Genomic DNA, 14,825 nt, shown 5'->3' with positions numbered 1-14,825 from the left:
GAAGTCGGTGGTGTTCCTTTTTAGAAATAAACAGAGTGACACATGCTTTCCCAAGTTGCATAGAGTATGATACAGTGGAACCTCGGTTTTCATCATTAATTTGAACCAAAAAGTATAACTGAAGACATTTTATCCATACGAACTCATGTAAATCCAATTAATTTGTTCCAGAAAGCCAAAAATGTGAACAAAAAACACATTATATAGAGAATAGTTATAGTTTTAAATGCAGAAAGTGAAATACGTACAACATACCGTATATACAGTATATATGACCAATGCAATTGATAAATCACTTTTATTTTTATTGAGGACTTGTTGGTGACTGGGTTTGAATCTCCGTTGGGCATCTCTGTGTGGAGTTTGCATGTTCCCCCCGTGCACGCGTGGGTTTTCTCCGGGTACTCCGGTTTCCTCCCACATTCCAAAAACATGCATGTTAGGTTAATTGGCGACTCCAAATTGTCCATAGATATGAATGTGAGTGTGAATGGTTGTTTGTCTATATGTGCTCTGCGATTGGCTGGTGACCAGTCCAGGGTGTACCCCGCCTCTCGCCCGAAGTCAGCTGGGATAGGCTCCAGCATACCCGTGACCCGAGTGTGGATAAGCGGCATAGAAGATGGATGGGTGGATGGACTTGCTGGTGAACACTTTGAGTATAGGGAGGGGGGGTGGATTAGATGGAATCGTGGCTGTGTATAGCTCAGCGAATGTAACGGAAGCAAAGCCACTGTTTTAGCAGTAGCTGGAACCGAAACCGACAAAACCCGAAGAGGAATTGGTGCCAGAAAGTGGAAAGAGGAATGGCATTGTTTGGCTTTGGTTTGGATTTCAAAGTGAAACAGTGATCAAGGAGGTGGTTAAGGAGACTCAGGTGGATGCACTTTATTGTCTTTATTTAAAAGCATTTAAAAACACTCCAACTTCATTGAAACTGAGCTGACGCAGGCTAGCAGCCGACTCAACCTCACTGATGTCACACATGTCACTAAACAGGAGCACGCAAGTCACAGATATTACGCCAATGTTGTGACGTTAAAATGAAGAAAAAACAGGCGCACGCCAAACGAGCCTGATATTGTGATATATATGATTATCGGGATATTAAATTGCCTATATCGGGATATATATTTTTGTCCATATCGCACAGCACTAGTGTCTCCCTTGAACCAATCCCTCTGCAACCTGTGTTAACCCAGAAACCTTTACATTACAATGTCATTGTAATGGATGCTAAATTTGTTCTTTGCAACAACCTATTTCTTGAAGTCTAGAGTGTTTCTCAACTTTGTTATCAAAAAAGTTTTGGCACTTGCAACTTTTTTTGCAGCCGCATCCCCCCCAAAAAAAGCACAGATTCCTCTAACACTCAAAAATACGCAGTGCGCTGCAACGCCTCATCAAAGCACGGCGTGCTGTGCTTATAAGGAGGAAGAAAGGAGACAAATATGAAGTCGTTCATTGTTCTGTGTCCGTTCTATGAGCAAATAAAGCACCCCCACACACAATAAAGATGATTCCCTGGCTTGAATCTGTCTATAGTGTGTCAACTCAAAAAGCACTACTATCCATTCTTCGCAGAGACTTAAGTCACCAACGTGTGGATGCTTTGTTTGATGCACTTGATTCCACGGACTATTTTGTTAAGCGCACTGTGCGGCATTACGAGACATATTTTTATTTTAGCAATACTTTGTTGTCAAAAAACGAATCATGCAAAAACCAAGGTTCTACTGTATGTACTATCTAGGCTTTAGATAGATCACACTGACTATTGCTTGTTTCCTTTCATAAATACAATAAATTCACTGTTTTAAAAGTGTTTTTAAAGTTTTAGCTGAATGTGTAAAAGTTACTATACCAAGTTGAATACCAGTGATGTCAAGTGCTCATAGATTTGTTTTCCCTCTCCATCTGCAGTGCCCCCATGCCATACTTTGTGGGAGTTCATCTTAGTCTACTGGAGGTATGTTTGTTAATCCTTGAAAAATGGTGCATGCAAATATTTATGCATCATTATGTGTATGTGTATGCAGAATTGTGAAGTGTACATCTGGGAAAAAAAAGTTTTCACCAAATATATTGTATTTAATGAGCTCCAGGTTTCACGTTAGTGAATTTGCTTGGAAAAAAAAATGTAAATGAAGTAACAATGAGATTACATTAGTAAGTTTCCACTTACTTTTCTATACGATTAGTGTCTTCCTCATTCTTTAACGCTCTGCTCGTTCCGGTACAAAATAAAATAAAGTTCACTTAGCACACTAATTGAAAAGGAAAACTGGACAGAATGTTGTCCCTCTGTCTGTCTTGTGTTGGTTCTGTTTTTTGCCGAAAGCTCAAAAGAGAAGGGAAAAAGCAGGAAAAGCACCTGCAAACAAAGAGATTTTTCCCTCCATTGTTGAAAAGCTTTGTGTTGTTTGGTGGGGCAAGACGTCACCATGGCTGTTGTCTGAGCGCATGTTGTAAGCATGTGCACGGTTGCACCTGTGTGTAGGTGTTAGTACGTGTGTGTGTGTGTGTGTGTGTGTGTGCGTGCGTGCGTGCACGTGTGTGTGATATTTGTCTGACAGTTGTGGCGGTGGCAGTATTTATCACACTCTGCATCTGTGACAGACCCCCTTTCTTGCCACTCCATAATTAGTCCAGATCAACATGTGAGCCTCCGTTGCACAGGCTGTCACAAAAGTGACAAACTAGAAATTCACACACTATGCTTCCTCCCCCCTCCAAACTCACACACATACAAGCACACACACCTGCCGGTATCCTGCATCACACTGAAATAATTGTTGCGTTTGTCGCCATCAGGATGCATACAGTGTAGCGCAGCATCACTGAGTTGTTGTTGATGCATGAGGTTCTGGTGCTGCTGAGGAGAATGAACAATTCATGCGCTCAATATGTGTGTGTGTGTGGGGGGGGGGCAGTGAAGCTGTTCTTATACTAACTACATGTAATTTTTCATTGTTAATAGTAAATGTGTGTGACTGTAGTATTTAAATTTAGCTGCTGTTTTCTCTAACTCAAGTGGCTTCAGCAGAGCAAAAGCTGTATCTGACCCTAACCAAAATTCAGGTGAATGAAAAGGTGTGTCATAATAATTTAGAGAGAGAGTGCAGTACAATTGAATAAGAATACAGAGGCATAATTTATAGTTTTGGCTTTATCGAGCTCATATTAATTGAATACTTTCAACATAGTTTTGAAAAGAGATTCCATTCTTCAAGTAATGAAATGTATATGCTTTTAAAGGTATCACACAGTGAATTTGAAGACATTAGTAAAATATGGGACATTTCATTTGTATCCTGTGTTTTCCTGCTGACCATCAGGGTCCTTTTTGCCTTTTATCATTCACAAAAAATGACTGACATTTACTGTTCATGGCACAAATCATCCACCCAATCAAAACAAACCAAAAAAAGAATGTAATGTTTGGCACAGTCCAGAGTGTCGACTTTTGCAGAATCCCTTTAGTCCAGTTAGTAAATGGCAATGGTCAGAAAGGTTCTATACTGAATTCTAGTGGAAAATGGTCTGGTAATACTGGACCTTTTCTTGTTGTAGAGAGTACGCAGTCGGTCCCTGGAGGATGTGGTCATCCTGAATGTGGACACCAACACACTGGAGAGTCCCTTTGACGATCTGCACAACCTTCCCAGTGATGTGGTGAGACACACGCACACACTAAAACACACACACACACACACACACACACACACACACACACACACACACACACACACACACATATACTTACCTACCTTTTACTGACTTTCTGTATTTCTTTATTGTCTCCTAACAACAACGAGGTATAGTAAAACCGCTGTCTTCCACTCTCTCATATAGCCAACCTTGTCAACCTATGGTTCTGTCCCTCTCCCCACATCATTAATGACTGCAGTACTGGCCCCTCAGATTGCAGCTGTCTTAAGTAAACTCCCGTTGCGCTGTACAATGCTTGAAGGCGAACACCATTCCCTGACCATCAGAGACTTGTGGGAAAACGTGCAACTCTCCTCCCTTCATCTCCATCCATTCTTATCATTATTTCACCAAGTCGTGTCTTGTTGCCTGCCCACTGGCACGTTTCTAAGAGCAAGGGAAAGGAGGGAGGAACGAGGCAGGGGGAAGAAAAGGCAGTGACGGCTGATTTTCGAGGGGGGAGAGAGTAGGAAGAAGGGGGCCAATTACCGGTGTGGGCAGTGAAGCCACCTGCCAGCGCGTTGTCTCTTTAATTAATGGAGCAATGATGCTGCAGAGATACTTCCTGTAACAGTGACCGGCGTCAGGGGCACTCACACATTTACTGCATGCACGCACACACATACACACACAAGCAATACACAAGCTTGTCTTCCCTTGTCTCTGTTGATGCAGGATTGTTTGTTTAGCTGTTTTCAGACTGTGTGTATTAAAGCTCCACTGTGAGGCGCGGGAGCCCCCACTGAGCTTGCAGACACACTATTATCCACACTGCTAACACTATAGACTCTATGGCCAGAGCCTCTGTATATAATTCAATAGACTACCCAGCAGATGACACGCCACAGAACTCCCTCAGAACGCCCACCTTTACAGTGCTTCTCAATTTACTACCAATGAATACCTGCATACTTAATGGAATGGAATGCAATTTCATGTATAGCACCTAGCTTTTGTCTGTGTCAGACATCAACACTGCTACATTTTGCATTATTATAAAAGTAATTGTAGTAATATACACCGGGGAAATTAAATATTGATTTTGCAAGTTTACCCCCTTAGGAACATTTGCAAACTTTTTTGGTAGGTTTATTGTAACAGAGAGAGAAAGATTGTGCAAAAATCCAGGAAAAAAAACTTAAAATACAGATTATAAATTAATTTGTTTTTGATTATGAGAAATAAGTATTTTCTTCCAACCAGGAAGCATTCTGAACTCCACAGACACAAATTAGTTCTGTCCCTTTAAGTAGGTAATCGCTATGTGGATAAAAGACACCTGTCACAGAAACAGTCTCTTCCATGGGCAAGACCAAAGAGCAGTCAAACCACGTCAGAGACAATATTGGCTGGAATAGGCTACAAGACCATCAACAAGAAGCTTGGTGAGAAGGCGACCACTGTTTTTGCAAAAGCTCGGAAATGGAAAAAATACAGGATAACGGTCATCCTCGCCTGCAGCTCCATGCAGTATTTCACCTTGTGGGGTGAGGATAATTCTGTGAAAGGTGAGGGATCATCCCCAAATTATATTGGAAGGGATGGTTAATGACGTCAGGGGTGTTGGGACCACAGTCACCAAGAAAACCATTAGCAACACACATTTACAGTAATTGATTGAGATCCTGCAATGCCTGCATGGCCCCCCTGCTCAAGAAGGCACATGAACAGGCCCCTCAGAAGATTGCCAAAGACTCCAACAAGGCTTGGGAGAATGTGGTGTAGTCAGAAATCAAGTCGTTTGGACGTGTTTGGAGGCAAAGAAATGCTGACTCTGACACAAACGACACCATCCCAGCTGTCAAACATGGAGGTGGAAACGTGGTGTTTTGGGGCTGTTTCTCTTACCAATATGCCTCTTGAGATATGTGCAACCATAATGATCAACTGCAAGAAACATCTGACCTCTGTGTTTCTGCCAACAAGGTTTTGTCCACCGATTATGAAGCCACATTTTGCATTGGGATCAAATATTTATCCCTCCATCAAATACAAATTAATTTACCAAATCGATTCAAGCTTTTATAAAATACAGCCCAAAGTGCTTGATGTACAGAGTTTAAAAACAATGCCCTCTGATAGTCCTTCTCCCATACCCATACACCATAACCACACACACCCACACAGATTAATTTTAAGGCTGAGCACAGAGGAGCCAGGTAAGGAAACACTATCACAAGAGCCATCTGCACCAGGAGCCCACCAGACTGCAGCCGCTGGGACACTGACACGGGGGACACCCGCGGCCGTGGTGATATAACCATGATGCAGAGGCCTCTCTCTGAGGAACACTGCAACATAAAATTCATAAAATTCCTCAAGATAAAAATAATAAAACACATACAAATAGTAAGCACTATGATTACAAATGAAGAGTAAAAATGGCATAAAGATTTAAAAATAAACATGATATCATTAGAACATGCATACAATAAGAGAATAAAGCAAATAATGACGATGATATAAATGACAATACAAATAAATATCTGTAATAAAATGATTAAATAATACATTTTATGTAAAATCAAAGATCAAAAAGGTGAGTCTTGAGCCTGCCCTTAAAGACCTGAAGATTCTCTGATGATAAAATGAATCTAACATTTGGTCTCTTCTTGATTGCTGATATAATCCTGGATATTGGATGAAAAAAAAGGACACAAAGACATGACAGGAATATCATGGTTTTACTGAGCAGCTCTGGTATGAACTGTAATTGCATCCTGTAAAATGATTCGCAGTGGGGGTGTAACGATTTGGTTTAGTAACGATTTGATACGTATCACAATTCGTGGTTGCCGATACGATTCAAGGACAATATTGGTTCATTTAGAACGATACGATCCAAAACAATTCAGTAACTTTAAATCGATTCAGTAACTTTTTAGCCAAAAATTCAACCAGTGTGACTGTGAAATAAATACCTGGATACTGGACAGTGCAGGTGAAGTTTCATAGATTCCCCTTGTTTTTGTAAGAGAAACGGGTACAAATTATTAATAATGCTGACGTACTTCAGAATAAATATCAATGAGTACAAAACACTCAGAATGTTCAAAATGCAATACAAAATCAGGATGAACAGAGGGTGCGATAGCTTGCCGTGATGAATTATTTACTTTAATAATGTACTAATGTACAGCCGATGGAAGCAGGGTCTTTTTGGGGGCTGATAATCCTCCTGATCAGAGCAGCCATTTGAAAGAACGGTGCAGCAACTAGCAAGACTACACTGACAGAGGCTTCGCAGCGCACATGTTAGGAATGTTACAACATTTTCAAATATGTCAAATTAAGTCTGTGAGTAATTTTATCTGATAAAACATGACTTGAACTTTAATTTGACACCTCATTCACTTCTTTACCCCAAGTATTAAAGAAATCACGCCTCACTACTAATTGCATGTGCATACAAGTTCCGGGGTAAAAATTAATATATTTTGCACCATTAGATTTAAATGAAATTTCATCTACAGGTAGAAATTAAAGTGAATATCCTACATACCTTTTATCTTGTCCTGAAGCTCGGATCCATGAGTTTGAAGATCCGTGAGTTTGAAAGGCTTAAAGTTGGACTTAACTTTTGTGGACACATGAAAATACACCCAATATCATATGAAAAAATTGCATTTTTAATGACGTCCCCACAGACTCTCCTAATCGAGCGTGTACGCACTATGTTCGATTTTTGCATCACTAAAATAAGGAGATGGCATTTGTAACATTCCTTTCGTATTTTGAACTGGACCCCACTGCGCTGGATGATGACGTCACTAAGCGTCACTGCTACTGCTCCTACTGGACCATACCGTCCAGAGGTGTACAAATTGTCCTTACTTTGCATATTGTCCCCATAAATGTCACTGAAAAGGAGTTTCAAATAAGGCCAGATGAGTTAAATTAGAATACTGAATGAAGTGAATCAACTGTTATTTCGCAGGTCAACTACAACTCCCATAACCACCGCGTACCCAGAAGACAATGACGTCAACGACAGGAAGACTGTAACGTTTAACGTCTTTATCATTAAAAGTGATTAAAAAAAAAGCTCATCTATGTAAAACCTGCTGTGCTTAAATGCAATGCTTCATTTCCTACTATCTATTCAATGATTGATTACCTTTTAAATGATGTTAGATCAATAAATATGTCGTCCTGACTGGAAACTTGAGAACCTAGATGGATGTAGTTGAATCGTAGAAATATAAATCGATGTAGTGAATGAATCGTCACACTCATAATTTGCAGTGGAAGTCATTATTGATGTGGTGTTTGCAAAGACACGCACACAATTTCATACAGATAATATTGCTGAAGTACAGGAACTTCGGAAATCCACAAAAAATAGTTACCTTTTGTATCTACCGCTGTCACCTCACACTCGTTAATTAGCATGACAGACTCCTGGAACGCCTTCTGTCTTCTAACACATTGCAGAATAAATACTGCAATACTTTTTGTAATAAGCTCTCCCAAGGTGTGCTGAGGTTTGGCACAGTGTGCTGATATTTCGCATGAAGTCATGGTAGCAGTCAATTTCTTGCAAAAAGCCAAAGACAAAGCCAAACTCACATACAGAATCATTTCTTTGATTGCTCAGCTGGAGTCTCGGGAGTTTCTCATACGTCTTGCATGGCATTCATAAGGGCAGTTCAATTTTACAGTAGAGGCATATTTTCTCCCCAAATTTGTATTTGAATTACAAATTGTGCAACTACAAATTGTGCAACTACAAATTGTGCAATTACAAATTGTGCAACCTCAGGGACATTCAACAACTGAAGTCCCCTGTGCTAGTATTGTTTTGTGCCTCGCTTACATCCCACTGCCAGTATGAAATATGAAATACATTTGTCAGGTCATAGGTTACTGAGGAGAGAGAGAGCCTGGTCATTTTTGTTCCTGGGAACCTCCACATCAAACCCATGCCTCACGCATGCCTTCATGCACCTTTCCTTTTGCAATGGAGAACAGAAAAGTGAGTTTGTCATAACACCAAGTCAGGGTTTTTGATAAGCGACAGAAGCCAAGAGGGAAGCCTTTGTCTTTGCTGTGTGATAAATTAAGTGGCAGACTCTGAGCCTTTTTTGCTTTGATCCGTTGCTCACCGTTTTTCCTGACTAATGACAGAACATAGCCTGCACGTCATGTCAAATTACACCACCTGAAACGGAAACTACATCGGCATTAATATATTTAACACTGCAAATGACTGTTGTTTCCAGTCCTATTTTTTGCTTTTTGCTGCCTGCGCTCATCTTTTCACCGGGGCTGGTGGATTAATAAGCAAGCGAGCAGGTACTAATTAAGTGGAATTCCAGGTCTCTTGTTTGTCAGCTTGTTAGCGATGAGGACATGCCACGTGGCATTTGATGTTTGTGTTTACACACAGGGGGATGTTTGAGGCATTGTGTTGTCAAACAGAGGCCCGCAGTCTTGATTAATGCTGAGTGATTCTCTGCCTGAGCTTAGCAGCCACACATTGTTTGCGAGCCACTGAAGCCGCCCTTCATTTCTCTCCAAAGCCCGCTGTATTATTCTCACTTTAAAAGCCCGGTGTCACTTTGTGTGAATCCATAAATAAAGTGAAATTGATTCAAAGCTTTAGGCCACAGGCGAGATTTTTATGTCTTATTTCCAGTGGAACTAAGAGCGAAAACCAAGCACTCTGATGTTGATTTAAGCAAACCTTATGAGATCCCGCTAATTAAGGCGACGCAGGCTGTGAGCACATGTGGACTCTATTATACGGGCCGGCTGACCAGTGGTCCCGCTTTTAGCAGGTTCAGAGTTCACAGTTGTCCCGAATTAGCCGTCCTTCCTCAGACGGGACCCCTACACTGGCTCCATGACTGCCCGCCCACTTAATGGTCTTTCCCCACAATTTCACACATAATATTTTAGATTTATTGACTTTCCCAAATGCTACCATGCCAGTAGCAGTTCCGTTTGCTTAAAAAAATGGAAAGATCTGAATGATGGAGTAATTTGTAATAGGACACAAAAGGATGCAAGTCTTCTATAATCATTTTCATCTTTGCCAAATTCATATGTTCACTCTATGAATACACACATTCGTTTTTGTTGCTTTTTAGTTATAGTTTTGATAGTGGTATGGTATGGTTTATTTGTTTCAGATAAGTTGCATTAAGGAACATCATGTGGTTGCATTTGCACAATTCAGCATTTCCGAAAAAGAGTAGGAAGAAACAGAGATTCTTTAATCCCACGCCTTCTCCATATCTAGCACTGATAATTCATTCACACCATATCTTTTACATTTTGACACTTACAATACAATACAATGCTTACATTTTATCATTTACATTTTGTTCACTTCCTGTGTGAAAACAAAGGAAGGTGTTAGAAAAAGTCCAGATGCAATAGGAGTTAAAATAAGGGTGCTATAAAACTTGTGCAGTGTTACAGAAAAGAAAGAACATTTGAAAAATAAGGATAAAATATGATTAAGATGTAATAAAAGTGATAAAAATTGTTAATAATAAATATAAATAAATTTGAATAAGCGGAGACATTAAATAGGTGACATTACATTTATCAGTAATTTATGTATACAAATTGAGCAATAACCTATTGATGATAATCAATAAATTAAATGTGTTTCTTAATATTGTATTTGGCATAATCTTATGTTGCTGTGGCGTTCTGGAGACTTCCAGCTGCATCAAGTCTTTTTCAAGTTTTGTTTTTATTGACTTTTTCCATAGTTTTGGAAAATGTTTGAGAAAAAATGGAGTTGGAGGAGTTTATCTGCATAGATAAACAATATTAATTGCACTGAGACTGTGCTTGTGTCAGTAAAATCAATGTGTTGACAAGCATCCTGAAGAGAAAAGAAGTAAATTTTTGCTGCAAGATCAAGGTATTTTGGTGTCTTCTTCTTCTTTTGAGATCGAGATGGAGATACAGTACACCGCTCCTCCTCTGCATAGACATTGTACTGATAACTTTATAATTGGCTTTTGGTTGCATGGGCTGTTTACTTTGCGAGTCATTAAAAGTATCCAAGAATAGCAAATTAGGAGTGTTAATTCTGAAAACAAACAGTATGTGACTGAATCCGATCTTTATTTGATCCCGGCAACTGATCTCCAACCAATTTTTCATGTATTATTCTTTCTGTGCCTCATATTCAAGGTGAGGTGCTACAATGTATCTTACATCCATATTTTCAGTTGCTCTCACATCACAGCCTAATTCCTTCTATTCTCCTCCTCTCTTCCTCTCGCTACTTTGCTGACACCGTGTACCCATACACTCCGAGCCGACGTGCATTTGATCATTTGTATTCCCAATCAAGGCATAAATATACAGCGTACACTCCCACTTCCTGTATTTCAAGCCTCTGTTTGGAGGTTTACAAATGAATGAGGGGGCTGAGGTTGTGTCTGCGCGCCTCTCCTGAGATCACCTGGCACACGTAATCAAACATTTGCGCCTTTAATTTGGTGTTCGCTCCCCGAAAACAACATCTTCATCATCATCTGCACTCGACAGCAGGCAAACGCGCACATTTGCATTCAGCCGTGATGTCCAATGATGACTTTTACTTTTGTGTATTTTCCCCCCTGCTCTTTCTTTCAATAATACATTTAGAGTTTAAGAATGTTTTAAATGACAGTGAAGCATTTACTCTTGGCCCTGCACTACATTTTCACATTGCGCCGTGGGTTCACTCGGAATTAGAAGTCAAAAAAAAGGAGCGCGGCGTCACCCGTTGCGTTGGTTCAGCGACGCAAGAGATGACATTTAACTGTAGTTAATTATGTATGCAAAACTCAGCCGCTCAGCTGCTTTAAGAGGTCAGCTTGACAAAGTATCCCCACACAAGGGAAAATCTCATGGCAATGACATGGCCCTATTGAAACACACACACACAAACTACCTCTTCCTCCCCCCTTTTCCTCTCCGACTCATTTCATCCGACTTGTGCATCATATCGGATGTACTTTACAGCAGATCGCCATGCTTTGAGACTAACATTTGCATGTCAGCACGTCTTTATTTGAACCTGTCACTTCATCAAATCCTACCAAAGACCAGATTGAAAACATGAGACTATTTGACCGTCAAATGTAGTCCGTCAAATGTCTCCAATTTGAAATAGAAATAAATGAATACATTTTGGAGTTGAAATGAGTGTGATGTATTTGTGTACATGTGTGAAGGGGACATGGTGGTTCTGTGTCTTTGTTCATACTTGTGTGCGCGCGTACAGTTCAAACTGCAGCACATCAAAAGAAAGTGGGAGATTTTCATAGCTATTTTTTTTTCTTTGTAGTTCTTTAATTGCGTCCCCATGGCTTTCTTTCCATGGACAGAATCTTAAACAAAACATTTGGAGGTTTTAATTTTTTTTTTGTTGGGATTTATTTTTTTTTGGGAACTCAACTTTTTTTAAGCAACAGACACATGTCAGGGCTGAATGATTTTAAATTTGGTGAAATATCTAAATATATTAAGTTTTAATGTATGCGATTGTATGTCCACATACATTCAGTATAGCTACAATAATTGGACAGTCTCCTACATTAAGTTTATGGAAAGCCTGATTGTCAATTATATTAACAATACTGTTAACCTGTGATCATTTTTCTGTCTGAATTTAATGTTTTCTGGTCAAAACGGCAAAGTATTTTATCATTTCAGCCTCTCATCCACACGGGAACGGCGTTCTGGGTAACCTGAAACGGTATTTTATGAAAACAACTTCCAGAGTGGGAAAATCTCAGAACGCCTGTTTGTTGTTGCTGTGCATACAGGCAATACGAAAATGATGACGTCACCGAATCACCACCACCTCGTCGCCGTCAGAAGTGACTAGAAGTGGGCTTCGACGACAAACAAACATAATATCTGAATATTTCTATGGACATGACTCACTCCAGTCCACATTGTCATATTTTGTTGTCTTAGACTCCACAATGACTCGCAGAAATAATTCCACTTCTCGTAAATTTTGAAAAGCGGAAGATGACGGACTTATGCGCATGTGTTTTTTTTTTCTTCTATGGTTTGGTGTGTAACGTGGTTCCGCGTGTTTGCTCACAGCGCCACACGGAGGTGTGCTTGTGTATTACATCGTTTTCACTCTGATTCATTCTCGTCTGGGTGCAACAGTTTACTAATCCGGCATAGTATGGACGCGGCTTTTTTTCAAACTCAGGAACGTTCCCGTGTGGTCAGGGCCTAAAACTTTCCATGCTCTGTTGTATATGTGCATTATCATATACCATAATTCCTCCTCTATTGCAGTTAATTGGTTCTGGACCCGACTATGATAAGTCAATTTCTGCGACGTAGGATTCCTGATGTTTAAGTGGAATATTTATATAGTTATAGAATATTTATATAGTTAAGAGCATAGAAAACCTGTTTATGACCTTCTAAATACAGTTTTTAACATTATTAGAGCCCTCTAGACATGAACTAACAGCCCTATAGTCACCTTTACACTTGTATTACCCAATATAGTAGACATCAAAAGAGTAAATAAGCCATTTAAGACATAAATAAGACTTGTGCGCGTGCATATTGCTATAGATGTATTCCTTAGGGGAGGAGAGTGAGTGGCAGACAGGAAGTGAGGTCGGGGGTTTCAGAGCTGAGTTTCAGCTTGCCATGGGTTACGGCCGAGTCAGTAGCTTGTGTTTTTATTAGGGATTATTATGGCTGTTGTGAGTTAATTCAAGCCTGCCATAAAAGCCTGTTGTTTCGATGATCAATTTTAAATGTTAATTCCTACTGACTGACATTAAACAAGGAGGGAGCGGTACCGTCGACAACCCTATGCTGCTCCTGTACCCCTGAAAAAATGAACCGCAACATTAACTTAAAGTCTTGCTTACCGGTAACTTGCCTGTTGGATTTGCTGGCTTGTTATGTTACCATATTCAGCCTCCCCGGTATGTATCTTTGTGCTATTGTGTAGCTTAAGAACTTCTAATGTGTTACGTTAACATACCGACCACTTGTTCGGCCTGTTGTTCTCTGTGCTTTTTTGTACTTCAATAACAGATTAAGTGTCTGTTCTTGGGCTTGAATATTTTGAAAAATATTCAAAATGAATGCGACTTATAGTCCAGTGCGATTTGTATGTGTTTTTTTTTCCTTTTCATGACGCATTTTTTGACTGATGCGACTTATTCGGAGCAACTTATCGTTGGGAAAATACGGTCCACGCTGTTAGCTGTGTGTGTATGCAGTACATGTATCAAAATGTGTAAAGGAGCACACCAATCCGTTAATTAAAACAAGTCAAGATCAATATCTCAGTAAGACTTTCCAAGGATTTGTTTGAAACACGTCACATCTCACTGGAATAGTTTCGCATAATATCTCCTGTTTTGTATACATATTAATGCATCACAGCGTGTGCACACACACAGATGTCTGATGTGTGGTATCATCCCTTACAGTCAGACAGGGATCATCATTGCACCTGCTAATTACCATCTCCAGCTGGAGAGTTAAATGGAGATCTGTTCTTTGTCTGACCTTTGACCCCATGCTCTTTATGTGACGCACTTCAAACCCTGTTTGGGGCTGGCTGGGCTGGGCCTTAATGAGGCCCCATGTCTGCCCTCTGTGGGCTGTGCGCCTCGGATGCTCCGCTTTCATCCGCGACCGTCCTCCCTTGATGTAAATTGAAAAGATCACAGCTATGGGGAGAAGACCTGGACTGGAAAGGCCTCTCTGCATAGATTATGAATATCATAACTCAACAGTTTTCTTTTCGCTCCCCAAGCCTCCCACTCCCCCTCCCCTGCCGCCACCTCTTCCCTGTACAATGCAATAGTTCTAATTGGACCCAATGGGGCACTCCCTGGCTTTGATCTCATCACCGCCACTGTGACTTTACACTAAAAAATGTCACTGCCAAATAGGGTTATCACCTGTAGAGCCTGGCCTTCCTCTGATGCTGGTACGCGTCTCGTTAGTTTCACTCAAACTGGAGAAGTTAATTAGTTTGACAGAACCATTACTGTGGAGACGTACCTGATGATCGCAGTGTAGGCGCCACAGTCAAACTCCAATTACCAAACACGCATTTTTTATGTGAAATGCAAAAGGAGCATATCCTTGGCGGGGCTTTG

General features: G+C 40.4%; 1 protein-coding gene across 3 annotated transcripts in view; it reads left to right on the top strand.

Annotated features, from left to right (window-relative positions):
* The window catches only part of dennd1b (DENN/MADD domain containing 1B), a 154,378-nt gene that overhangs the window by 98,060 nt on the left and 41,493 nt on the right, over positions 1–14,825 (top strand). For all 3 annotated transcript variants that reach the window (XM_054789327.1, XM_054789329.1, XM_054789330.1), the window contains 2 exons: positions 1,924–1,969; positions 3,574–3,675. In XM_054789327.1, coding sequence (XP_054645302.1) covers positions 1,924–1,969; positions 3,574–3,675 — 148 coding nt within the window. The remainder of the gene's footprint in view (positions 1–1,923; positions 1,970–3,573; positions 3,676–14,825) is intronic.

Source organism: Dunckerocampus dactyliophorus, chromosome 10, assembly GCF_027744805.1.
Source record: "Dunckerocampus dactyliophorus isolate RoL2022-P2 chromosome 10, RoL_Ddac_1.1, whole genome shotgun sequence".
Lineage (NCBI taxonomy): Eukaryota > Metazoa > Chordata > Actinopteri > Syngnathiformes > Syngnathidae > Dunckerocampus > Dunckerocampus dactyliophorus.
The sequence above is the reverse complement of the archived record's forward strand: the minus strand, read 5'-3'. Positions and strand labels throughout refer to the sequence as shown.